A 27,907-nucleotide genomic window follows, 5' to 3' on the forward strand; every position below is an offset into this window, starting at 1 on the left:
AGAAGGAGAAGTCCTAGGCTGCAGTGGGGGAGGGGGAGCCTGGGAGAGGGGCAGCGGCGGCGGCAGCAGACGCAGCTCCACCCCTAACCTCCTCCCAGGAAAGCGGCAGCTGCAGGAGGCCCTTGACTCCCAGACACGGGCATTCATCACACTTTTTGCTCTACCTTTGTGTGTATCTGAAAATTTCCTTTATAAAAAGTTAAGAAAGAAAAGCTCAAAGCATCCCTCAAAAAACAGGCCTTGACAACAAACAGGCACCACAACCAACAGCATGGCCCCGGCTAGGCAGCTCAGCTGACTGGAGGGCCACGTGGGCCACTGAACGCTGTAGGTCCAATCCCCGGGCTGTGGGGGGGGCAACCAACCACTGTTTCTCCAGTCCCGCCCCCACGATCAACACACATCTCCTTGGATGACTGAAAAAACGGAGCCCTCAAAGAGTCTGCACAGAAAGGCAGGCAAACCCACTTCGGCCTCTCTCCCAGGAGAAGGCTGGCCCAGGCTGGCCGAGCCGCTGGAGCTGTGCGACATCCGGACCGGACCCTTGGCTTCGTTCTGGACCAGCTCCTGGTACTGAGTGACCACCCTGACACAGCAGAGAACACAGCGAGAGCCAGTCAACCCTTCGTAGTAAAACACACAGAAAATGAGTAGTAACTGCCCAGTTAAAACACCCATCAGAATTCACACACGAAGTAAAACCTGACAATCTGCCTTCCTGTTACAAGCGCACTCCTCCCATCTCTTCAAAGGCAAGGTCATGCTCAAACAACAGCAATCTTAGGCCGCATGTTCAGTATCTTATTTCGAATACAGAAGCTCAGGGATTATTTAACCAATAAACAGCCAAAATAATTACCACTAACTTTCACTTCACACTCTGATTATACAGTGCTGCCCAGAAGTGCTCTTCCTTCCCCACCACAGATATGCCAGGTTTTTTACTTAAAGTAGAGCTGTATTCTGAACAATAGTCTTTTAATCCTTACTTTCTTAAATCTGTTTTTAAAAATCCTAACACTTCATATAGCCTAATTAAAACCAAACTTTCAGACAACTCAAGTACTCTCTTGTCCCTAAAGGGTAATTTTCCACATCCACCAAGATCAAAAGTACAGATGTTATCAGTGAGATACCTCTCAGCATCGGTCTTCGATCCAATAACAAACCTAAAAACGTTAACAAAAAGAAAGAGAAGTATTAGTAAGAGCTCTCGTAGAGAGCCCTGGAATTACTTTAGAAAGCTTCCATATTTTAATGATGATAATTTTATGAATTAAAATCTACCAAATTATAAAAAGATTTAAAAGTACATTTAAGTTTGTGAAGCAATGACAAAGTTTTACATTCAATAAAATAATTCTGTGAATTAAATTTAGCTGACATAATTTAAGGGAGGTTTATTTTGGCACAAAACTCAAGCATCAAAACAGAACCTGGGCTGACAGGTGCCCAGTGCCCTCAACCCGCCCCTGAGAGGGTCTGCCTTGCCTCCTGCCCCACTGTGCTCGGCTGCCCCGTGACCTCTGACCCTGCAAGTCGGGGCCCACAGGACAAGACCAGAGCCCATACGCTTCCTGCCCATCCAGAGAGGGTGTCTTTACAGAGTCTTTAAAGAGTGTGACATTTATGGGATTTCTTAACACATTAAAATAGTGAGGTTTTTTTTTAATTACCAATTTGAATGATCATCTGTGGAGGAGCTGAAACAAGAAATGTAAAAAAAGAAAAAGCCTGGTTAGTGCAGTTCAAACTTTAACTTCACAGTTGTTAAACCAAGTAATTTACGGCTCCTAGTGCCACGACAGCAACTCGACCTTATTCTTATTAAACAGGTCAAACCGGTCAGCTTTTTGAACTGATTTTTAACACCGAGAACATGCTCCCTTGTGTTCAAGACATTTAGTAAGTTTCTTTATAATGCTATCTTCAAGGAAATCAAACTACCTCATCTCTCTAATTACCTCTACGACCCTGGACACTGCTGATGTGGAAAACGTGGCCGTGGGACCCCGAGTGGCCTGTCCTTCCCATTAACACCCACTCAGGGATTGGCGAGGTTTTCCTCTAAACCCCACCTTTCTGCTCAGACATCAGTTAGCATTCTGGGTAAGTGCCAGCTTCACGAACGATCTAACAGACTGGCCCTGGCTCCTCCTGCTGGGCTCCTCTTTTTCTTTTTTACAACACACCCACAACTTGATTAAGGAATAAAACCACTAAACCCAGAACTAAACACCTCGCACTGCACCCACGCAGTTCACAATGTCAGGAACAATCAGGCGCACACACGTCCAGAGCCAGCACCGCCCCCGCCGGGGTCTGCGTTCCGAGACGCACTGAACACACCTGTCTGCGCAGTGAGCGTGCGGTGCCACCCACTCGGACCCAGCGCGGCCCTCCAGCTCGGCCCTGCAGCGCCCGGTGAGGGCACAAGGGGCAACACGGGAGCGCACCGAGAGGGGCGCACCCTGCGAAGCACGCATGAAAGGCACCGTGCCGCAGGTTTACACGATTGCGCGTTTCAGGTAGTTCTTGGACCGAGCGGTCACTGCTCAGGCCGCTGCCGGCTCAAAGGGAAGTATTTAAGTCGCCAGAGGACCCCGAGGGTAAGGGCCTACTCGTGCCGGGGGGTCAGTGGCTATGGACGGTGCTGTGGGACCCGTGTGTGTGAGCACTCACTGGGACGGGGACTCCTGGCCGTCCGCCTCCTCGTCGTCTTTGCACGGCTGAATTTTCCCGTAGTACAGGGGGTCGCCGAGCGACTGCAGAATGGTCAGCTTTGTCCTCTGAGTACCGGCTTCGCACTCGAACACGTAGTCGTCTTTCATGTCCTGAGAAAGACAACGTGCCCCAGTGTGACCCAGGGCTCCCGGCAGAGTGGACAGACTCGCTGGTGGAGAGGAACCGCCCTACCTCTGTGGGACCCCCGACCTGCGCCCGCGGCCAACCCCACCCTGCTCTGTCAGAAGGCGTACCCCCCAGACCCGCAGAGGCCAGGGCCTAGGACAGGGGCACGGCCCGACACTGCTCGTTCTGGGTCAGTGCTCAACGCTAACCGTCCTGCAGACACCAAGGGAGAGGACTCGCGTGTCCCTCCACTTTACTTCTTACCCAATCCCTGAGATTTCCCTGCTCTGCCGTCTCCCGCCTCCTTAATTTACCACCAGTAGGATTTCACGCATCCCTCCTCCCATCTTCTCTTCCCCAAAACGAATAAAATAAAAAGGCCTTCTCCCAATCCTTTGAGGTTTTGCTCTGGCCCTGGTCTTGAGCTCCAGCTCAGATGAATTCTTTTAAACCTTTCTTTAGGTTTAAAATGTCTTTGCTCAACCCCAACACCTTCTTGAGCACGCGGTCACCAGGCACAGGCGACCTGGCAGCAGGCCGGCACAAGGAGCACATGCAGCACCTGTCTGAGCCTGTCTTGGAGGAGAGCTGACGCCCAGGGTCCTTCCTACAAGGCGCTTCGGGAAGGAGAGCACCACTGGGGTGTTTAACAATGTCGGAGTGACACGTGGACGGCTGTCATGGACGGAGCACGTGAGCACAAATACTAAACAGAGATGACACAGCTCTCAAAGGCAGGCCTGCCTCCATGGTCATCAGTCTCTTGGCTACTGTACACACAGAGCATCTCACCACTTCACTCCCAGATTCATCTTATTTTTAGTTATGCCTACCTCTCCCTTAAAGAAGTTATTACAGGGAAAGGCAAACAGGGAAACTTACACAAAACATTTCTCTTAAGAGACATACTTAAAACGACTTACTGGTCATCAACAACTCAGAACTACCAATATGCCACCAATGCAAAAGTGAAAACGTAGTTATGCATTAAAATTGCTTTTTAAACTGGCAGCCACACTTTGTGAAAAACAAAACTGAACAGTTGTTTCTTTTTTTAACTCGACAACCCTCAGAAGCCCTTTCAGATAAAAAGGCCACAGCGCAGGCCACTGCCCTTCAAGCTCCGCCCAGTAAGAGCCCCGGCTCGACCCTCCACCGCCGTCAAACAGGTCACTCACGTGGGCGGGCCAGACTGCGGGCTGCGAGTCATCCGACTGGACAGACATCTCCACTTTCGCGTATCTCTCCACCTAAGCAACCGTATCGGGACACACGGGACATGAGGGAATCAGTATTGTCACCAAGAGAAGGATCTGAGTCACTTAGCACAATGCACACTTTGGGGACAAGCGTTTGTGAATCATTAGTAGCACCAACTGCTTGTGCATAAGCAGTTTAAAACTCATTTGATATATTCCATTCAACCGACTGGCCTTAGAAATGCACCAAGTCCGAGGGCCTCCACCGCTCCTGGACAGCGCCCCTTCCATTCAGCCCAGGGAGGGAGGCCCCGCCCTCTGAGGCCTCAGCCCGGCCTTTGACGTGGACACCGACTCTCTGCATCTCAAGCTGCCTTCGGGGAGGGGCCCCAGCAGCCACCAGAGGGCAGGGAGGCCGGCTCTCCGGAGCTGCCCCTGCAGTCTACTTCTGATGATTTGGGGTGGGGCTTTTCACACTCAAAGAAACATCACGGGAAAGAATAGTCCGTGTGTTGGCCTGAAAAGGATGCAGAGGAGCAAACATCCCCGCAACTTTCGAGAACCGAGTAAATAATAAGGAAGCGGGACGGAGAGGGAGGAACAGAGCCAGGAACGGCTCGTCCACAGGCCCCTCTTCGGCCTCCCACCAGGCCTGGCAGGGGCAGGANACACCGACTCTCTGCATCTCAAGCTGCCTTCGGGGAGGGGCCCCAGCAGCCACCAGAGGGCAGGGAGGCCGGCTCTCCGGAGCTGCCCCTGCAGTCTACTTCTGATGATTTGGGGTGGGGCTTTTCACACTCAAAGAAACATCACGGGAAAGAATAGTCCGTGTGTTGGCCTGAAAAGGATGCAGAGGAGCAAACATCCACACAACTTTCGAGAACCGAGTAAATAATAAGGAAGCCGGACGGAGAGGGAGGAACAGAGCCAGGAACGGCTCGTCCACAGGCTCCTCTTCGGCCTCCCACCAGGCCTGGCAGGGGCAGGAAGAACGCCGTGTGGGCTCTGCGTCTTGGCCACAGCGCCAACGTTAGTAATTCCCAGTTAGGCAGTTTGAGAGAAAAAGCATTACCAGAAAATTATGATAAAATCTGGAAAAAACTGGAGGCGGCCTCTGCCTGTTTGTATAATACAAAGCGTCTTCCCCACACGCCAACGCCCTCTGGTCATTACTACTCCCCCTCCAGACACCTACGTCAGCTCCACACAAGGAAACATGAGAGAAGAACACGGCTTCTAAACTTGAGCACTCGATTTAAAAAACAACCTGCTACTATTTTTCTCTGAAAAAGAAAGACTCTGTTTCACCAGAGGGTATGTCACTGCCAAAGAGAGTGCCCGGTGCGGAAGTGCATGCAGTCCATGAGCCAACTCACGTCCACTTCAGAAGGCACGGCCAGGTTACAGGGACTCCGCTTCCACATGTCCACGCACTGCAAAGGAGACAGTGCGGACACACAGAAAATCACGACACAGCAAGGCTTGCGGCCGAGCAGGCGGCTGCACTTGCAAACACACACTTACGTTCCCCGCTTTGGAGATCTTGAGGTCGAAGTGCTGCCCGGCCCTCCTCTCCTTCCGCCTCTGCAGGAAATCCAGGAGCCTCAGCTGCGGCGGCGGGGGGCCGTGGGACAGGTCCTGCTGGCGGTTCAGAGAAGACCTGGAGTGCCTCTTGAAACACCTGGAACATCGGAGGGTGTGAACTAGACGAAGCCCACAAAGGAAATTTCGAATAAGCACGGTCTTGAACAGGAAGGTGCGCGAACTACGCAGTTAACTCCCAAGTGCCTGCAGGACAGCAGAGTGTGTGCAGAGAGGGGGACGCAGAGCCCCGCCCACCAGGACGCTACCGTTTCAGGGGGCGCGTGTTCATCTTCTGCTTGTTGTAGAGAAGCCTGTTCGCAGTGCACGCCACGGCAACAGACGGGTCCAGGCAGAGCGGCTCCGCTGTCGCCAGGATCAGCTGGCTCTCCAGCAACAGCTTGTCTTCCTGCAAAGTGGGCACACACGTCAGAGCCAGACGTGAGATCTCCAAGTCACATGCACCCCTTCACTCCGACACAGTCTGGCCGATCCGTTGAGGGCCGGAGTGTGGGGCGCAGAAGGCACTCCCGCCAGTCCCGACAGCACAGCGGCACTGCTGAGAGGAGGTCAGCCAGCAGCCCAGTGCACACGGCAGTCCGACCGTAAGGGTGCCCACTCCCAAACCGGCAAACACGAGCTACGTGCCTACTGCGTGTCAGGCAGGCAGCGTGCCAGGAGTTGGGAACGCGCTGGTGAACAAAGCAGATAAAATGGCCTTCTCCTCCCAAGCTGATCGGGTCAAGAGGGATCACAGCCTTTTCCGTAACCAGGAGCGATGGCCCCATTCTACACTCGGCTTTGTTCTATCATCAAAAACGACTACGCTGGTACCGCGTAAACAAACCCTAGGCACCCAATTCCAAAGGGTACACAGGCACTCTGCTGGTATGTAACTTACTGACTCCTATGGAATGTTTTAACAGCTATAACTAAATTTTCTAGAATCAAATGAGTCAGTTCCTATCGCTGAATAAAAATTTTTGCAAGAAAAACCCCCCACTGCTTCCTTCAATAGTTCCATCCAACCTTTAATTATGGAAATTTAAGAAAGAGGCACGAAAGCAGAAGCGTGACGACACTCACGTAACGCCTGCCGCCCTCACTCTCGGTTTCTGGGTGCCCGGCTGGAGTACCTTAGGACACAGCTCTGACGCCGCGCGGGGTCCCCGGAACACCCTTAGCACACACTGCCAACGGACCGGGACTTCTAATGGCAGGCCACTTTCTTCCCACTGTCTCAGCGAGTGTTTTCCTTGGTGTCTGGAGGCAACCGCGAGCCAGCCCTGCACCCCGCACCCGGCTGCCCTCTCAGACGCCTCCCCTTCAGTCTGCGATGACCACCTGTGGTGTGTCTGCGCCCGACTGCCTTGAGCAGACTGCCCCCTTCCCTGGAGTGGAAGCAACGTCCCGCAGAGTCTGTCCGGCCGCCTCTGTCTTGTCCCTAGTGCTCTGTCCCAGCTGCCGGTGGACTCAGGCTCTACTTTCAGACGGAGTACGCCAGCGCCCGTGTGCGCCTCCCCCCGCCACAGACTGTGGCCCTCTCAGACCTGCAGGTTGGTCAGGTCTCTGCCTTCTCAAGATGCCCGTGAGCCTATAATCTAATGGTCTTTCCAATCTACAATTTTCAGCTGTCTAAATCCATTAATTCACGAAGATTTCCAAGTGACGTCTTTTCGAGCGCACCGTTTCTGCCACGCCTATTAGCCGGCGTTTCCCGAGACAGGACCCCCGCTGGTTGCTGCCGGGCTGCCTGGCGTGCAGCGTACCCAGAACAGAGGCTGGTCTGCTGCTCCAGGGATTGGGCTTCCGCGCCGGACGCTGACGTCCTGACAACCTCTGCACTGACCGAGGGGTTTGTTTCTGAATACTCTTTTAATAGCTTTTAACACTCTTTTCAAGAAAAGGATTAGTGCTCCAACTAGAACGCGGCACCTGAGAGTTACTAGTGGACGGAATCTCACTCCACGGCCGCGTCTCACAGGGCACGCAGTTCACATCACTGGCACTGCCATGGCCATGGCAGCAGCAGGAAGCGAACGCTCCAGGGAGCGAGCACCTCATGTACCCCAAGCCTGCATGGGGGGGTGGCGCCTGCTTTCTCAGGGTACGACAGTCCCCCCAGGTGAACGGGAAAGACAGGCGAGGCTGCTTTAGAACCTAGGTGACGGGACATCGGGGCATAGCCGGCACTCCTTCTTTTCTCTGAGAGGGTCCACAAGTCCAAGTTTCACCCCGCGCACGGCGGGCCCCCCGCCGCCTCCCACCGTGCCTGCAGCAGATGGCCCAAACTGCCGAGCCCCTTCCGGTGACAACAGCACCCCGCAGACCCCGAGCCACGGGGTGCACGAAGGAATCGCAGACACCACCCGTAAAATTAGCAGCCCAAAGTATCTTCTGCTTGACTTAGTGACAACTGTGGTTTTACCCTATATTTTGCCTGTCTGGGATTAAAAACCAAAACCACTGACCTGGGTCCATTTATGGTTGTCACTTGTTATCGAATGCACATCACAGATTAAAGTCTGGAAGAAATCAGAATCATAAAAGCGCATTAGTGCACAGGCGCACAAGCCCAGGAAGCCCCTGCATAAAGGCCGAGGCGCCCCTCACCTGCATCGTGGGGCGCAGCAGGATGTGCCGGCTCTGGTAGCCGGGGGGCTTCGTGTGGCTGGACTGCCGGTAGTCCCGGACTTCCGCGAGGACGCACCCGCAGTGGAAGATGTTGGCCTGTTTTAAGTGAACGCGTTTAAGTAAATGTCCTTTTCCAAGAGCCCAAACAAGTGAATTTATTCCAAATGTTTTGGGTTCTTTACACGCCCAGGCGAGGTTTCTGGTCACTCAGATACTCTTAGTCAGATTTACCACTGTATACATAAACCCTTAAAAGGAACCCTTCCCGTTCATTGCTCTGACCCCAGAAGCAGTTTAAAACGGTTTCTCATCACAGACTGACCTCCAGCACCTGGATTTCAGGCCACAGACCACTGGGACCGCTGCGCTCCCCTGGCTCACGGCCACACCGTCAGTGAGCCCTGCCGCGGGTCCAGCGCATGGACATGGCTGCTCCTACCTGCTCTGCTCCAACTCCCAGAGGACAGTCTTTACTAGTGAGAGGGAGACAGCGAACTGCAGGTCCAAACGGCCTTCTGTTACAAGTGCTGTCTGCTGGTCCTTTCTCTAAGTCCAAAGCCAGAACCTTTACGGCCCAAGCCTTGCTGGCCACTGCTGGCCATGGCCACTCACAGCACTGGTCTGTGTTGGCATCTCTACTGGGTGCGCTGACTCCCGGGCATTGGTCACTGTTATGGTCATGCTTTTCAACAAAGACCCACTGAGTTATTACTACAATTCAAACCATGCACAGGCGTTGTCAAAAGAAGTGTCGCAGACACTGGTGAGGCCGCACTTGCTCTCAGTGCAGGAATGCAGGAAAGAAATGTGCAAACAAATAACCGAAGTAACCTTAGAGGTGATGAACACCACAAAGGAAATACAACAGGACTGAGAGCGAGAAGGTATGAAACCGGAAGGCAGGGGTCCTGTGCACGAGAGGACACTGAAGGCTGGGAAGCAGGGACCCGTTTCTGCTGCTGTTTCATAACCCTAACCTGTGGAAGGATTCAAGTGGGGGGGCCAGGGTGGAAGTGGAAGGTTCAGCAGGGCGCCCACAGCCGGTCCATCAGGCTGACCGCTGCTCATGGACTGCATGTTCAAGGCCAAGGTAAGAGGCGGGTCATCCATCAGATTCCAGAGACCAGTGACAGAACCGGTCTGGGAGGTAAACTCAAGTCTTGCTCCGTCACGGCAGGTTAAAGAGCCTGTACCCCCTCCTAGGAAATGCGTGTTTGGGACAGTCACTGTGACAGAGATAAGAGACTACACATCACTGAAAGCTCACTGAGCTGGTTAAGGGGGTCCAGGGAAGAGTGTTACTAAAAAGGAGCCCGCTCGGGACTGCACCCCGAGCCCGAACATGTCCGTGGGGGGCAGGGATGAGTCAACAACACAGACAAACAGCATCCAAGAACTAAGAGGACAACCCTAGATGTGGTATCTCCGAAGCCAAAGGTTATTTTAAGGAGGAAGTGAAGGAGTCATCTGTGCTGAACTTGGCAAACAGACCATTGAAGATGGGGACAGGAAAGGGTTTTTCTAAGGAAGAAGATAGCACAGCGTGCTGTCTCCATGAGTGGAGCGAGATGCTGAAGAGGAGGAGGGGCACCCTCCGGGGGGGGGCAGCTGGCGTGCACAGAGACCAGCCCCCCCCCCGACGGCTGTGGGGTCAGGGAGTGTGCAGCTTCTCCCCCAGTTTCTGGGTTGTGGATACAGGGAGATTTCCGGTGGACAAGGTGACTTTCACGGCGACTTCAGAAGGATCAACCAAGTCTACACACTTCAATACAGCCCACAGGATAAATACCTTACAGCAACCCAATGTCCACACAGCTACTTACAATGTTTCATTTCACATTCTAAGCACGATCAAGAATGCAAATAAACATCCGTTCTTACCAAACAACACGCAGTTGACAAACCGAAGGACATTTTAAGAGAAAAAAATTTGTACCTGGGATTTCTCTAGGAGATCAACCAAGATAGGAGGCAGCTCTTCAGCATCCAAGTACTCGAGCAACTCTCCTTCTTCGTAAGGCAGTCGGATGGTCTCTGAATCTTAATTTAAAAAGCAAAGTTTCTGAAACTAGGAGGCTCACAGAAAAGCCTCAGAGCATAATTTAAATGACTCCCCCCCAAAATAAAAATAAAGCCAAGGCCCTCCTAAAGTCATTGCTTATGTAGGTCTCATAAAGAGTCACTTCACGTATTGCTAAAAGACCTAATAAACTATGTAGGATTTCAGCTCAGAAAGGAAATGCCTAACATGCCACGGGAAAACCTCTGGCGTAACGGCCACAACACAGACCACAGCCAGCAGGATGACAGCCAGGGCGCGACCAGACTCCAGCGTCTGCTGTCCCCGAGGACTGCTGAGCCCAATATGGAAATCAGTGATAGTTTGGTGCCTCATCTGAAAACCGGTCACTCGGTGTAACATCATATCATTAATTATCAGCAAAAGAAAAATTAGGTGAGTTCCTTGTAGTGCTCAAAGTATCAACTGTATCAAATTTTTAGATGCCTCTTCAGTGAAATCTGAGGTTGCAAACTTCATTTTCACAATCACATTCATGTTAGTAAAATGTTAACATATGTAAATTATTCAAAAGGCCTTAAGTCTGCTTAAATTTGAATGTTTCAGACTCAGAGCATATTTCAAAATGTAGAATGCATACATACTGTAGAACACCTTATGCTATTTTAAAATATTAATAGCAATAAAATGCTGACAGTTGTATCTAAAAACTGCGTCTTTCGTAACTACTACCACCTGTCTCGATCAAACTCACTTCTCGAACGCACACTTTAGAAGGGTCAGTCTGACTAGGATCATTTCTAACATTCTAACAAAACGAGTTGTGGAGGGACTTCGGGATTAAGTCTCCACTGATCTGCGGCCAGAGCACTCCGCAAGGGGAGGCGGCGTTCCTGGAGGCAGCCCACCCGCCGGGAAGGGTCCGGCCGCTGTGGTCCACAGGTCCTCACCTGATCCATTCTTCCCCCTGAGCATCAAAGAGTAGCCCTCGTTTCCTGGGTACAGGTTGACCACTAAACACGACAACGTCTCTTGCATGACAAGCTTCTCCAGCAAGTTCACGTTTCTTGTTAGTTTCTGCTTTGAAAAGAGGCGGAGGTCAAACGAACAACCGGGCCCAGCATGACAACCAACACCAGGCCTGGACAGAGGCAGGCGGACTACCAGTGTGGCGGCCGTGCCACGCCACACCCCTGAACAGAGTGGGGACCGCAACAACACAGCTGCCAAGCACACACCATCCATGCAAATGGAATTCTGATCTACTGCCACATTTTATGCCAACTCCTATCACAAAGAAAAACCAGCGGTCTATAAAACAAAAAGTTGCCCTGGCTGGTGTGGCTCATTGGATTGAGTGCCAGTCTGCAAACCAAAGGGCCTCTGGTTCGATTCCCAGTCAGGGCACATGCCTGGGTTGCAGGCCAGTTCCTAGCAGGGGCTGTGAGAGAGGCAATCACACACAGATGTTTCCCTCTCTCCCAGGGAGTAATAAACATACAGAATTTTAAAAAATTTAAAAAAGTGAAATAGTTCTCTATCACTGAAGAATCTGGGACATTTTCCTTGGTGGTAGAGGGGTACATTTCTTAAATATTTTATGGCCTAAATTAGATTCAAACAAGTTCAATAGCTCAAATTCACTGAAATGTTAAACTCAAATATACCTAATTGTTAAGAGAAAGTGGGCAATTTAAACAATTTTCCGTAAATTCAATTTAACTATTCCTTAGAAACTACTGTTAAAAAACCCACCAGCAAAGGTAATACACATACATTAAAATCCACTGTTTTTGAAATGCGTGATTTAAAATATAACTAATTACAGCTATAACAATTCCTGTCACGAAATCTTATTTATAAAACATATCAGTCAATAGAACATGTTCGCATGAACTCAAAACCGTGTTTTGAGCGTCTTGTACTAAATGCATCTATGCAGGCACATGCAGAGAGAAACGACAAATTCCGACTGTCACCAGAGACTTGTAACACTACACTGTCATATTTAAAAGCGTGAGAAAACGTTTAACCACCTTGATACTGAAAACAAAATCTAGCAAAAAGACACAAGTTTTAAAGCCTCCTTAAGTGTGAGAAGACCCCCACGATCTGCTATAGGACAGAACAGACGCTTTCTGACAGTGTGGGTCCCCTCCAAGACACAGGCTGCCCATTAGTCGTGGTGGGGGTACACGGATCAGAAGGCAGATTTCCTACAGGAGGGTCAGTATCTTAGGCTCTTGGCCACAGGGGCCCGTGTCGTCAGAGGAAAGCCCGCACAGGGAAGGCACTGACTGTGCAGGAGCCGGTGGGCACGGCCAGGCCCTGACACCGCTCTCTGTACAGAGTGCGCAGTGGGCCAGATGTGGCTGGTGGACAGGCAGCCGACCCAACAGAGGACCATGTTTCGGACCTGTCCTATCTTTGTTCTGTCTGTGAGCACAAGGATACATTCATTACACTGACTCCAGCCATCGTTTCTTGGGTGTATACATGTAAAAACCCATAAAATGTTTCCTTTCATTGTTTTATTAATGTGAAACTTAGTATACATCAAGTGTACCTCAATAGAACTTGCACAAAGTGTACTGTAAGACTCATCTGTAGTTTAACAAGCATCTTTCTACGTAAAGATTTCAGGGGTTAGACACCACTGGAATCTCACTGATTTTTTTTAAACTTAAAAGTTAAAATGAGCCCTGGCTGGTGTAGCTCAGTAGATTGAGCACGGGCCCGCGGGCCTGAACCACGCGATCGCAGTTCGATTCCCAGTCAGGGCACATGCCTGGGTTGCAGGCCAGTTCCCAGCAGGGGACACACGAGAGGCAACCATACACTGATATTTCTCTCCTTCTCTTCCCCTCTAAGAATAAATAAATACAATCTTATAAAAAAGTTAAAATGGTATTTTTAAAAAAATCCTCACTTGATCTGCTTGTTGATTTTTACAGAGAGGAGGCGGGGAAGGGAGGGAGGAAGTGTCCTGACCGGGAATCGAACCTGCAACCTTTCAGTGTATGAGATGACACTTCAACCAACTGTGCTGCCTGCCCAGGGCTAAAATGATAGAGTGGTAACTGAAGCTCATAGAGTCTTTTCAGACCCTTACAACTCAAGAGTACAATAAATATCAAGAAATCAATTTCTACTAAATTTCGATTGTCCATACTTTTATGCTAAATAAAAATGAATTAATTTAACCTGGCCATGAACTGATTTTTGTGACCAAACTCATCGTGTTTTATTGCGCCCAATTCTCCTACAAGCCCCGAAGGGCGTTAACTCTCCAGGGCAAATCGCCGAGGGGAGATGGGCTGGCTTTCTCCTGTCTTCAGTCTGCAAATCACCGGTCAGGAGGGAACAGAGTCAAAGACCACGTGGGGCGGGGCAGAGTGGCCCACAGCCGTTCCCACAGAAAACAGTGCAGTTACAAAATAGGACCAGGCTGTGTTCCATGGACTCACGACTATAACCCTACTTTCCGGGCCTGCATGCACAGTGGCCCCGCTGCTTCTGCCCTCCGGTTGGACATCCTGCTCCTCCGTGAGCACTGCCTCCCCACCCCACCCAAGCATGTGAACTCGACCCTGTAGCCAGAGCTCTGGGTCAGCTGCACAACTGGCTAGAATCTGGCCGGAAGAGATGTTGGTTCACTCGCAGAAGTATCAACCAGTATCTGCTTCCAATGCAACAGGTTAAATTTCCTCCCCCCTCTACACTCCAGAAGCTGTCATGATATAAAAACGCGCACTTACCTTAACCTCAGGCTCTTTTTCACATTCTTCAACGTATAAGTCGTAGAGCTTTTGAAATATAGATTTTCTAAAATTTAAAACAAAGACAATATACAAAGTAATGTAAATACAAACATCACTGTAAAATAAATGTTACTGAATTTTTCCCATTACCCCTCCAATTTCTCAAAGATGGGGGTGGCCCGGACATGGCACCAGTATCAGCCGGGGCAGCTCCGACAGGTGCCAAGTCCCGGACACCCAGCACTGCAGGCACGGCGCCACCAGGTAGCGAGGCATCCCTACCTGCCACCAGACAGGTGCTTCCTCTTAGGAGGTCTCTGCCGGGCACTCTCAATGATGTACTGGAAAAGAAAAGTCCGTGAAACCGCATGCCTGCTGTTCCGTGAACGAATCTGAGCGTGTTTAAAGCACACATGAGGCTACAAAGGCTCGGTCACTCACATCTCTAACTCACACTAAATGACACCTGTCGGGAGAAACAGTCCTAAATACGCTACATGCGAGTGGCCTTTACACGGTATTTCCTTGCTACAACGTAGGTGAAACCATACTGCTTTGCCGCTGTGATTTCACAGGTCGGAGGGTCTCCGTGTGTTTCACAGTCAGTTGCTCAGAGTGTACAGAGCGCCACACTCAACTGCAAGGACAAACGGTCACAACAGGAAAACGTGACTTTGGAAATCCTACGTTCTCCTTCCAACACGAGCTCCTCTGCAGCATTATCCAGCTTTCACTCCGAAGCATTAATTATTATCCAAACAATTCAAACATCGCGCAATATTTTTATATATTAACAGCAAAATTATTTCCATAGTGTTAATATATGAAAATTATTAATTACTACTGTTAATTAATAATTATGACTATTAATTATTTCCATACTGTTAATGTACTCCTTTGACACCCAGACAACAATCTCTTACAACTGAGTTTTTTCAGTCGAAGTCAACACCATTTCCACACATAATTCAGTCATGCCTCACCTCTGCACGGTCCAACGCTAGTTCTACAGCTTGCTCCTGCAAAAAACAAATCAAGGTATTCAGTAATAGTGGTTATTTCCTCAAAAAATAACTTAATACACACATAACATTCGTAATTGCATGTTTAATTTTCTAAAATACGCCCAACATTTTTACATATTCTCCTTTATTTCTGTACCCACCCCTGCCCCCCACGACACACTCAATATATGCTCTAAAGAAAAAATACGGCCGTCTGAGGCACTGGATTACGACAACAAATTAGGTAACCGCTAAAATGGCTCTCTCTGGCCAGTGCGTGAGGCTGACATAGGGCCAAGGACTGGAGATAGCAACTACTAGCATTTTATAAACTTGGCCTTCCTCTGCATTCTAAGAGCTCTGTTCAGGACAATCTATGGGACACACCAAGTACGCATTCAAGTGGAGCAAAGACTCAACCCTCCAGGTCTGCCCAGAACCCTGAAGAGGGGGTGCATGGGTGCTGGTGCCCGGTGTCAGCTTAGAGGTCGCTAATACAGCCCTGCAGAGTCTCCGGTGTTGCCTTCTTAGGTCGGTGCCCAGCAGAAAAGAAGTAACTGATGACCACGTTTCAAAGACTCGAAGATGCCACCAACCACGAGCAAGAACCACTGACTTAGGTAACACGAAGAGAAAGTGCCACCAGGTAAAACTGAAAGATGCCACCAAATGTAGACTCGTCATCGATCCAGCAATATCCGACTGCAGACGAGAAGCCATCTTGGAGTTGACAAACTAAGAATTATGGCCACTTGTGCAGTTTAGGGTCTATTAGTGAATCGCCATCTTTCACCCACTGCTTGGAGGCCCTTATTTTAAGGCAAGAGGGGGAAATGAGGTCATCTTCATCTCCCTCATCTGTACAGTTTCTTTTGTAATACCATCTAAAAATAAAAGTACTACGTTTTATACAAAATTAAGCAAATACACCACCACCGATTCCTCTTTCTAGTTATTGTATGTTTTCATTCACAACAACGGACGTTTTTAATTCCACTGAGGCACAGAACTTTAGTTTTACTTACAAGTTTCTAATTTTTTTTGTTTCACTCTGTAGACCCCAGCAGGTCAATCTCCCACGCTGCATGGGAGACACTCCCAGTGCCCACCAAAGCCCCAGGAGGACGGACATGGGAGGCACAGACATTGCTGGACTCTGGACCCTGGGGAGGGCCCCAGGAGGACGGACATGGAGGCCTTTGTGGTCGGACCACAGCAAACACACTCTCAAACTTCTAAAATGTAGTAAGTGAAAGTCTGAAATACGTCATTTCAAAGGATACACATACCAATTTGTTAAAAAATAAGGAGCGGGTTCCCAAGGAAATGGCGCAAGATGAGATTCCTGAGTGTAAAGCATTTCCCAGCACAAACGTTTAACTCTGGATATACACACCTGACCAATACCTCAGGTCTTTAAATCGTTTGGGCCTTAAAACCTTGGAGTTTACACAGAGAGTTAAAATGATCACAACCAAATATGCACCCTAGGGCGATTTCCAATGCCCCATCTTCTCAGAGAAACCCTTCACTTCTGAACCCACCCCCCCACCCAGCCCAGGGAGACTCGAGCCCTGCGCTCACTCAGGCACAGCACAGGGAAGGCCAGGGCTGCACCCACGGCCACAGCCCGGCCTGCCTCTCGCAGAGCTGGGCGGGGGGCCGGGTCCCACAGGGGAAGCCAGACACGTGTTTCCCAAGGCTCGTCCAGCCTGGGGGGGTCGGCGCTCAGTGCCTCTCCTGTGGTAAAATGCCGCTGCTGCTTCAATGCCTCACAACCCCCCCCCCCACCGCTTTAACTCTTTAATGGCAAAAATCGAAGGCGCAGCCCCAAGTACGTTTAGTGACTGTGACTCCAGAAACAGACCTGTGCCGTTGGAAAGCTAACGCTAATGTTCCTGAATGTCACCTGCAGGAAGCATGTTACATTCGTTTAAAGCATCTTTAAAAATCTAAATGGAGCCCTGGCTGGTGTAGCTCAGTGGATTGAGCGCGGGCCTGTGAACCAGACGATCTCAGTTCGATTCCCAGTCAGGGCACATGCCTGGGTTGCATGCCAGGTCCCCAGGAGGGGGCGCATGAGAGGCAACCACACATTGATATTTCTCTCCTTCTCTCCTTCCCTTCCCCTCTAAAGATAAATAAAATCTTAAAAAAAACTAAATTAAGAGGAACTTAAATATATGAGAAACCCCGAAGTATTTCTATTCACAACCACCCTCCTCACCGATGACGTGGACTATGGTAAACAGAAGCACACACTTTAGTGTTTCACAGAGATAAGGTGGATTACCTGTGCACCTGCACACAATAATTTGAACAGTGAATTGAGAGATGAGCCTCCTGCTTTGTGGAGACTTTACAAGTGGTCACTACGTAATCACCGAGTCAGGGAACTCGCACAGGTTACCAGAGGACCCGTGCGTGTGCAACATGGGTGTCTTCATGGAGACGAAGGAAGAGAGTGCCCTGAAACACAAGCACCAGCTCCTGGGCTGCAGCTTACCATTGTGGCACGAGGCGGGGGACAGAAACTCAACGGCGTCAATGAAGCAGGATGGAGACCGTGTCTTTCAGTGCCTGTCTCACAGAGCTGTCAAAACAAAGACAAAAGCCCCATGTTAACATAAAGCCACCAAGAGAAGGTGAGTTAGTAGTTAATAAGAGAAAGCATGTGAAGTGTATGATTCTCTAATACATTTTTAACAGCCGGCAGCAGAACCCCTGTACCGCCACCCAGCCCTTCGCTGTTGACACCCATGGCTTCAACAGGTGGGGCAGAGTCTGCGTGTCCAAATGACTGCTTCAGTCATCAAGAACATCGAACGAGCAAAGGACAAAGGGTTTATGTCCATGGCCATCCTCCAACTTCCTGTCACCACTGCCCACTGACCCCGAGCGCACGCTCACTGTTCCAACCACACGTCTATGTGCACCAGGGGATGGAGTCCTCCAATGCTGCCCCCCAGGTCATGCCCCTCCTCCCACTGACTGGACCCTGTACCCCCAAAGTCCCGTTCCCCCAACCCTCAACCTGGCTGCACACAGAACAGGCCCTCAGAGCACTAACCAGAGGAAAGTCCGGCTCCAGGGAGCTCTGGAATAGGCCTGGAGCAAGTCTCCAACAGCTGCGAGCCCTGAAGTCCACCACTGCGTCCCCTCCGCCTCCCCCAGAGATGGTGTCTGTTGGCACTGAGTGATGCTACTTAACGCTGACTTTTCATCCAATTCTTTACCTAACTCCTTGTAACTTGAGTCTATAAAAGCACACCTTCAAGTGACAGGAAACTATTTTCCACGTAAAATTGTCTTGGTGAACCCGGAGCTTAGATTCTGCCAGTTTCAGTTTATTAAAAAAAAGAGGGAGGGGTTGGGAGGGGGAGAGAAGAAATGGGGGAAAAACACCCAAACCAGAAAGAATCTTTTTAAAAAAATGACTTAGGACATTAACCCCTACCCTTCAAGAAGTCACAAGAGACTTACTAGGAATTCAAGCGAAGGTGAAACTTTCCTGACCAGTGACTCTGAAGCTCAAGATACTCGACAAACAGGCAAAACGGGATGGTTTTGAAATGAGACGTCTAACGGCTTCCCCGCCTTCTGGACAAGCTCCAGTGTAACACAATCCGGTCTCTGGTCACTCCACTGGGGGGGAGGGGGGAGGGGAGTGCGGAAGTCTCAGCGACGTCCCATCATTCCAGAGCTACCAAGGAAACCCAGCCCCCAGCACTCACGAACCAAACATCCAGACCGAAGGGGGTGTCCCGGAAGTCGGAGAAAAGCGCCGTGACCTCCTCTTTACGAAACAGCCCGGCACCCAGACCTCGCTCAACCAAAACAAACTCCTCCACCCATTTCTCATCTCAGATTCTGCCTGCGCAGTCTTACAGCTTTCAGACCAATCGACCCGGCACTGCTCTTTAAATTTTTTAAATAATCGAAGCATTAAAATAAAGACTTGCTCCCGCTTAGATCAGTTCTTAACTTTCACCTGCTCCCATCCTGGTTACCAACCGCCACACTCTCCCGACTCTTCTACCCGGGACCACCGCGCTGACGGCCGGACCGAGCCCCACCAGGCCTCGCCCGCAAGGCACGCCGGGACTCGCAGCCCCGCCCCAGTTCGCGTCCAACTCGAGGTCACCATGGCGACGACCAGCAGCCCACCCCATTCCAATGTCGCAATCGGTGCCGCGGATTTCTCCGGCGGGCCTGAGTGCCCTTCAACGGCTCGAGCTTTACCAGGAAACCGCCGCCACTCAACAGCGAGGAGAACGGCCTTACTTTTACCTTAAATGCGCCCCCGAAGACGCGCTCGAGGAACACTCGCGCGTTTCCAAGAACCTGCGACTGGCCCCCGAAAATCCAAACCGCAGAAGAAAGCGTGCCTGGCGGCACCGTCAGAGGTTGCGGAGCTGACGGCCGGACGGCGTCGGGCTGAGCACGGCCCGTCTCTCTGCGGACACCGTTTTCCTCCCCCTCCCCGCCCCCGGGCTCCCGAAAGCGGGAAAGGCCACACGGGAAGCTGCCCCTCCCTCTGACTCTGGCCGCCGCCCCAGTGGGACCCGTAACCGTGCCTAAGGTTCGGCCAGATCGCCACGCGCGAGCCCTACCAGCCGCTCGCTCCGCTCGCTCCACACGCCCACAGCCTGCGTGGCGCCGCGGACACTCCAGGGCCTGTTCCGGTGCCGCACTTCCGGCCGCGTATTGGGCGGGGCGACGGCGCCCGCAGACGGAAGTGGTGGCTCTGCGGCCGGACGGGCCGCGCTGGCAAGGCTCCGGCGCCAGGGGGCGTCACCGCAGGGCAGGTTCCCGCGTTCCGGGTCCTCACCGTGTGAGGAAGGGTGGGGGGTGTTCAACGGGCATCGGTCCTGCTGAATTTACAAGGGGCACGGTGGGGGAGCCTGGGGCGGTCTTTCCTTGCTGCCTCGCCCGTCCGATGGAAAGGGGATGCCGTGATCCCGCATTGCTGCACCAAGCCAGACATGCAGCCTTTGATAGTGTATCAAGTGCCAATGAACTTCATGTTGGAAAAAACCAACCCCAAACCCTCACTGAACAATCTTTGCAATTCAGGCACTGGGTCACTAGCTTCCGTTGCAATGTCTGTAATTCTGTTAGGTGGCAGCTAGGAAGGAGTGGCCAGAGGGGAAATAAAGGCAGGGCCGCCGTCTGGTCCTAGCATCACAAGCATTAAGGAGGGGACAGTCCTTGAGCCTGTGCTGAGAAAGGGGCTCCTGTAACAATGTTACTGAGGTTGCCCGGTGTTCTGAACATCACTAGTGGGGATTATGGAGTAGGAAGAGGGGGGCCTCTGTAACAGTTTCACTAACTAGGACAAAGAGTTTTTCACTCACTGAAAAAGTCTTTGTAGCTGTGCATTATTCCCAAGGGCAAGAAGGAGGGGCGCTTGGGAAGCCAGCTGAGGTGTATAACCTCTGAACCTCTATAGTCAGGGTACTTAGATTAGCTAAATACCCGCTTGTAGCAGTGGCTTAAGTGTGTAGAACAAAGTTTCAACTTTCCTCTACATGTGGGGCATTTAGACTAGCCAGGCCTGCTCACAGTTTTGTGCTTGTGTTTCATAAATAAACTTGCTATTTCATTTCCTGTAATTCCTGTTTGTCTCTCACCTGAATTGGTCTCACGGGAGCAGGGGAAGGGGTCTCCAGACTCTGGGGTCTCTCTCTCTCTCTCTCTCTCCCCCCGGATCTGTAACACTTCTGCAGCGTAAACAACTTCTGTTGTAGGTAGTGTTAGGAACTTAAAGATGCTATTGAGCTGAAATGTACAACATAAAAGGGAACACTTTGAACTGTTCATATCGGTAGCATTTACGTTCACAATGTTGTGCAACCAGCAGCTGCACCTAGTTCCGAAATATTTTTATCACCCGCCCTCCAAGCAGTTCCTGTCCTTTCTTCCCTGCCCCAGGCCTTGGTAGACACCCACGCCTTTCAGAATCCACGAGTTCCCTGAGCTGGAAAGGTCACATATGTGAAATAAGTGACCTTTTTGTGTCTGTCTTTCACTCAGCATGTTTTCCAGGTTCACCCACCTTGTAGCAACGATTGGAATTTCATGCGTTCTGTCATATGTGTATAACGCAATTTTATCCATCCACCTGCTGATAGACATTTGGATCGTCTACACCTTCGAACTGTTGGGAATAGTGCTGCTATGAGTATTTGTGCAGAAGTATGTGAGTTAGTTCTTTTGAGTATATACTACTGAAGAAAACCAGGGCCTGGCGGTTGTTTAAATGCTAAAACCTTTATTATTGTAATTCTTCCTACCCATGAACACAGCATATGCTTCCACTTATTTGTGTATTCTTCAATTTCATTCTGAGTGTCTTATGATTTTCCAAATACAGGTCTTTTTCAATCTTGGTTAAATTTGTTCCTGGGTATTTCATCCTTTTTGAAGCTATTGTGAATGGGATCATCTTCTTACTTTCCCTTTCTGATGTATAAAAATGCAACTGATTCCTGGATACTTATTTTGTATCCTGCTGCTTTACTGAATTCATTAATCAGTTCTAGTAGTTTCTTGGTGGAATTTTTAGGATTCTCCATATACCCAAGTATCTCTATATTCAAGTATCATGTCATCTGCAAATAACGAGTTTTCCTTCTTCCTTTCCATTTTTAAGAATTCTCTTGCCACTTTTCTTAATGCCCTTTGTTTCTTAAAAAAAAAAAAGACTGTGTCTTTTGTGAGGTACAATTTCCTATTCTTGTTGCATGTGGCTTAAGATTTTTATCACCTGCTTATTCCCCTAAGCTGGTTGTTAGATTAGATGTGGAGGCTACATCAGATTCGGGTTTGTTCTTTTTCTGCACGTATTTCATAGGTGGATCTGTGTGTGGCCTGCTGCACTGCATTACAGACAAATTATACTATCTGTCTCTGGTAAGATTTTCAGTGGATTCCCACATTGAATTAATTCAGTTTAGCCACTAGAGGTCAGGACTTCATTTTTAAAATAAGTACTTCATGAAGGACCTAGAATTAAGTTTTGTAAAAGTCACAAAAATCTATATTAAGAAGATGTCGACCTGGCTGGTGTAGCTCAGTGGATTGAATGCGAGCCTGCGAACCAGACGATCGCGGTTCGATTCCCAGTCAGGACACATGCCTAGGTTGCAGGCCAGCTCCCAGCAGGGGACGCACCAGAGGCAACCGTACACTGATATTTCTCTCCCTCTCTCCTTCCCTTCCCCTCTAAAGATAAATAAATAAAATATTTTTTAAAAAGAAGATGTCATTATTGGGAATATGGGGCATGGGGGTCAGAAACTGTTAAACACTCAGCGTGGTGTGAGCAGGTGCACTTGTGAATCACGCATCATGAAATGGGCAAATGCGTTGAAAGAGTCTTCAAAAAAAATTCACTGAAGTTGGAAGCAGCCTCTCACAACAACGCCAGCTGGTCCACAGATACAGATGGGTTCCTGGAACACTCACCTAGTGGGGGAAGCCTGTCCTCCAAGGGGCCCGCCCTCCGGAAGATCATTCTGGTTTTTTGGGACCCCCCCCAATAAATATCGACATCATTGGCAAATATGTTTCCCCAGTCAGTGTGTCCTCTTCATTTTGTTGATGGCACCCTGTGCGCTGTAGACATCTCTAGTTTGATGTGGTCCCATTTGGTTTGGTTTTTCATTTGTTTCCCTTGCCTAAGGAGACATATTACAAAAAATATTGCTCCGAGAAATGTTCAAAATTTTACTGCCTATGTTTTCTTCTAGGATTTTTATGGTTTTGAGTTTTACATTTAAGTCTTTGACTTAAGTCATTTTGACTTTATTCTTGTGGTGTGAGAGGTAGTTTAGTTTCATTTTGGGGGCATGTACCTATTCAATTTTCCCAACACCACTTATTGAATATATTGTCTTTATACCTCATCATATGTTCTTGGCTCCTTGTCAAATGTTGATTCTTTAGATGCGAGTCTCTTCTGTTCCACTGATCTATGTGTCCATTTCATGCCAGTGCCATGCTGTTTTGATTACCATAGCCTTGCAGTACAGTTTGACATCAGGTAGGGTGAGACCTCCAAGTTTGTTCTTCTTTCGCAAGATCGCTGAGGCTGTTCGGGATCTTTTGTGGTTTTTATATAAATGTGTATCTCTGGTGCCTCCCAAGCTTCTGTCCCTCCACCAGAGCCCAGGATAAGTGCCTGCAAGAAGGCAAGTTTGTGTGCTGGCCCTTTAAGAGGGCGCCGGGGTTCCCAGCAGCCTTCCACCTTCCCCAGGCAGCGGAATCTCCACCACGTTTCACAGCCAGACACTGTGGGGACTCCTCTTCCTGGCACTGGCGCTTCGAGCGGGCAGGCCTGGAATGGAGGTGGGATGGCTCGCTCCTTACGGGGGACCTCTGCAGTGGAGACCTCCCTCTGAATGCTGAGCCGCCACCAGTGGGGGCGGGGCCAGCGCCTTCGGGGTCTTTGCTCCCAGACGTGTGGTGTGACTTCTTCCTTCTACCCTCAGTGCTGGGGCTTCTGCCCAGCTGGTCTCCAGATGGCTCCGCAGGCCAACTCTCTGTCATGCAGTTGTCACTTTGAAGTGGCCGTGGGAGGAGGTGAGCACAGCCATCTTGACCAGACGGAGTTTTTCATGCTAACTTGCATCATTTGCTTACAAGACGATGAGACAGCCCAAAGACTACTTCACCATTAACTCTAGTTCTCTACAACTCGTTCACCTGACAACTATTTCGGCAGCCCCATCGTGTGCCAGAAAGTGCTCGCAGACATGGGGAGGGGAGTGGGGCATCTGTGGGGAGGGACGGACCGTGGCACAGCCCCCCGTGGGGCAGCCCGGGTGTGTCCCACAGGGTTGTGGACGGAGAACATGGTGTTCGCTCTGGGATGCGTGGGAACATCTGGGCTCTGAGCACCGAGGACCTGGAATGTGAGCGTTATGAGAAAATGGGGGGCTCGAGGCTTGTGCATCAGACCAAAATGCATTAAGTCTATTTAAGGAGAAGGTTGGGGGAGATGGGCTCTTAGGCAATAAGATTATCTGCAAACTTACGGGGATTTGTGCAGGTCCCACCGTGGAACAGCCGCCCCACAGGCCAGCGGGAAAACCTTTGTTGTTGTTTCACAGAGTTTTTGAGGGTGCAGCCGGGAAGGAAGGGGTTAGGAAGAGTAAACTACAGCAAGGGAGGGAAACAGGCTGCGAGGGCCCTGGGAGTGACTGATGGATAAACACTCCGCGTGTTTATGTTTGCACTGGGGAGTGGCCGAAGGCTCGGATTAGTTCAGCCTTTTCCCAAAGCCATAGCATTCTGGGTTTGCAGAGCAGCCCAAGGGTGGAGGGCCGGCCCGAGGAGGCCCCATCAGGTGTTCTTTCCCGTCAGATTTACCGAGTTCACGGTGTCTCTATCGGGATGTAAGCAACATCTCTTCTGCTTTAATTGTCCCACACAGAATCCTCCACATGAACTTGGGAAACTTTGCTGGAAGTTATAAATGCTCTCGGTTGCGTTTTGTAGGAAGAGAGGCATTAGCACAGGGAGTAGAGAGAGCTCTGAAGGAGCAGAGGCTGCCGTGGAACGTCGGAAAGGTTATCGAGAGAGGCTGTAGCTTTGTCTTGTTGGCAGAGCCGTAAACATGCACTACGGATCCATCGAAACTAACGGGGTTTCAGAGCCACCTCTGGCTTTGTGCGTGCGGCTGTCCTAATGAGCTCCCGGTGACCCAGCTCAGTCGCTGCTTTCACTGAAGGCGTCTTCCCTTCACCCTCCATGCAGATTTGACTGTGTGATCCTTTGTATCCACAGGGCACCTCGCCGTGCCCCCTGTGCATTGTCTGACATCTCTCTGTGTGCCCTCCTTCCAGGATTACAGTTCTTCGGGGCAGGGACTCTTATTTCAGGTCAGGGACTCTTATTTCTCGGCTGTCTTTCAAGATTCCAGCTGAGTGATGGCAAAAATACATAACCGGTCTGACATGAATCCCTTACTCCTTCCATTCTAGCTAAATTGGCCATCTCCTTGTTCTAGGAACTGGCTAAGAACATTCCAGTTGTCTGCGTTCACACCATTTCCCTCGTTTTGGAATGCACTTCCTTCTTTGAGCATCTTACCAGACCCTTCCATATTCAGCCCAGTCTCATTTCTTTCAAAGAGCCCCCAGGAGATGAAAGGTTTGAGTGTCCAGTCTTTCCTTGGAAATTCTAAAGAATGGTTTTACAGATTAGGTCGATTTAAAAAAAGAAATACGTCTCATGACTCCTCAGCTGGTTTGTGAATATCTAAAATGCAGGGGTGAGGCCTTGTCCCTCTTCCCGCCCCAGAGCCCAGCCCCATGCTCCAGGCAGAGGAGCCGGGCAGTATCGGTAACAAACTGCTCAGAAACGAGGGAGGCCAGCAAAGAGCAAAGCGGCCGCTCTGAGCACTCAGGGAACTTTCTGTCTTGTCTCTGACACCGACGAGAGATCAAGTTTCTATGGTCTGCACCCCGTGAAGAAACGGGATTGACATTCCCCAAACTATAAAACCACCACCCCGGCCCTGGCCCTCCCTCGGAACCCCGGGGGACAGGTTGTTTGGGAACTCAGAACATTTCCACGGCCGCATCGGGCAACGCTTCGCACGGATAGTTCGCAGTAAGCAGCAAAGGTGACAAGGGCCAGGAATGACCTCGGTCAGGTCATGTCGGGTGGAGTTAATACACTGACCCTGGATCATCTGAATGATGTGGACCGTGAAGGCAAATTATCTTTGCTGGTGATGAGTCTTTGGGGATCGGCCACAGTCAGAAATTCAGCCTTTGTGGTCCCTTAATATTCTCTCCAGGTTCCAGTGGGAGATGACGTGCTGGTACAAGTGTCGCAAGAAGACCGTCCTCCGGATCTCAGTATTCTGCAAACAACCCTCCGTAGATTTTGACTGACTCACGCATCCAGAGTGATTTATCGGTCCTGGCCATTTTTCTGGGTGAAAATTCTGACAAGAGCTTTTCAGACTCCCTGTCCAGAGTAACTCCCTGTTTAGACAGCGTGAGCTCGAAAGACACTAAGTGTCTGAGGAAAAAGCCTTCTGGTTGGTTGCGTTCCTCAGGACTGTGCTGCTGTTTTCTGTTGCTTAAGTGTTTAGGCAGCACTTAGAAGTTAGCGCATTTCTCTTGGACCTGAACTGGGCATTTTTTTATTCCCAGCCCCTACTCTCCTGGGCTGGAGTTTAATTGTTTTCTGATCCGGCATTTGAGGCTTCAGCTGAGTAATCTCTCTTGGCACGCGTTTCGGTCGGTCTGTCGCTCACAGAAATGAAGTCACTGCCATGTGGAAGGGTTTACTGTATTATTTAACTAATGGATTGGAACGGTGAAACCTAGAAAGCATTTTTGTCCAGTTAAAGTATCTTAGCACACAGCCCTCTCCTTTTTACTCTCATTACAAAGTTGCTCCTAGGAACTGTGCTATAGCACAGAATCTGCTTTTACAAATGCAATCTTTTTTAGAGTTAAAAAAAATAACTTCGACAGGGTGCACACCACACAGGACTATGACTTACCTGGGCTTTTAAGAAGCCAAAGGAGATCAGTGGAGGGAAGGGGAGAAGGGAGGCGGAGGGAGGCGGGAAGGAGGATGTATCTGATCGTTGGTAAAAGTCCACATTCTCAGGGGCTTTGTAGCACAGTGGAAAGATAATAGAACTTATGGTCACAAAAACAGTTCAAATCCCAACGCTGCCGCGAGTTCCTGACGTTGTCTTCCCCTCAGTCTTCCTCCCTGCAGAGTGAGAATAACAACGCCCCCTGTTCAGGGGTTGGCTGAGCCACACGCACATAGAACACTGTGCCTCACGGGGAGGGGCTTTGCGCGTGGGCTTTCCTGTGGAGACTGTGGACTCTGCGGTGCTCGGAACCGCGAACAGCTTCTCGCTGAAACCTTCCAGTCGGCATTCATCTGACCTGTGTTCCCAGACCTTCATCTCTCTTCCCACCCTTCTAGCTGCCTCTCACCTCTGCTGGCCTCGATTTTCCCACTCACTTCTTCCTCTTCTTCTTCTTCTTTTTTTTTTTAGATTTTATTTACTTACTTTTTAGAGAGAGGGGAAGGGAGGGAGAAAGAGAGGCAGAGAAACATCCATGTGTGGTTGCCTCTCATGCGCCCCCTCCTGGGGACCTGGCCTGCAACCCAGGCATGTGCCTTGGACTGGGAACCGAACTGGTGACCCTTTGGTTCCCAAGCCTGCACCTAATCCACTGAGCCACACCAGACAGGGCCCACTCAATTCTTCGTTGTCTCCCCTGAGAGTCCACCACTGGGCCCCCCTTCCCATTCTCCCTGCTGTTCCTGAGTGACATTGTCTCTGGGGCCCACTCTTTCCTTCCCCCAAGTTTCTGATGGTTACGAACAGGAACCCCCACCAACACTCGGGGAGCGAGATTTCATTACCTCCACCTCCTTCTCTCTCATCTCCACTCTCCCACCCCTCCCTCTTATCATGGGGAACGAACACATTATGAACACACTGCCGGTCGGTCCACAAGCCCCCAGCCCCGTCTCTTCCTTCTGCTTCCCTCCCCTCCCTCCTTGTGAAAACCCCCGTCTGCCCTGAGATGTTAAGCTGTAACTCTCCCAGCTGATAATCAGAACTTCGGCAGCCCGGGGCTTCAGTGCTCCTTGCAGCTGTGAGATACGTGGGCACCACCCCCAGACCACCATAAACCACGGGGGTCCCGGGAAGGGAGGGATGCTAAGCGCAGACATGAGATGATCCAGAACCCAGGAAGACGCCGCCTGACTCCCCTTTCAGGGCCCCTCCCCTTACTCTCAAGAGAAATGGCACGTGTGCACTCCCTGGGAAGTGGTCCCCATCCTGAACTCGCACCAACGCCC

General features: G+C 50.4%; 1 protein-coding gene across 9 annotated transcripts in view; it reads right to left on the reverse strand.

The window, feature by feature from the left end:
- Positions 1-19,800, reverse strand: part of SUPT20H (SPT20 homolog, SAGA complex component) — a 30,522-nt gene extending 10,722 nt beyond the window's left edge. For 6 of the 9 annotated variants that reach the window (XM_037057668.1, XM_037057672.1, XM_037057671.1 and 3 more), the window contains exons 1-17: positions 19,663-19,800; positions 17,556-17,642; positions 15,029-15,064; positions 14,328-14,386; positions 14,043-14,109; positions 11,235-11,361; positions 10,201-10,304; positions 8,244-8,360; positions 8,102-8,155; positions 5,900-6,039; positions 5,574-5,730; positions 5,426-5,482; positions 4,029-4,100; positions 2,683-2,834; positions 1,677-1,703; positions 1,137-1,169; positions 469-586 (exon numbers count right to left, since the gene is read on the reverse strand). In XM_037057668.1, coding sequence (XP_036913563.1) covers positions 469-586; positions 1,137-1,169; positions 1,677-1,703; positions 2,683-2,834; positions 4,029-4,100; positions 5,426-5,482; positions 5,574-5,730; positions 5,900-6,039; positions 8,102-8,155; positions 8,244-8,360; positions 10,201-10,304; positions 11,235-11,361; positions 14,043-14,109; positions 14,328-14,386; positions 15,029-15,064; positions 17,556-17,558 — 1,323 coding nt within the window. In that variant the 5' untranslated portion in view covers positions 17,559-17,642; positions 19,663-19,800. The other 3 variants (XM_037057667.1, XM_037057666.1, XM_037057665.1) reach the window with 3 other exon arrangements.
- Positions 19,801-27,907: the final 8,107 nt, after the last annotated feature.

This window comes from Sturnira hondurensis, unplaced genomic scaffold (genome assembly GCF_014824575.4).
Source record: "Sturnira hondurensis isolate 20B ecotype Veracruz unplaced genomic scaffold, ASM1482457v3 Scaffold0009719, whole genome shotgun sequence".
Classification (NCBI taxonomy): domain Eukaryota; kingdom Metazoa; phylum Chordata; class Mammalia; order Chiroptera; family Phyllostomidae; genus Sturnira; species Sturnira hondurensis.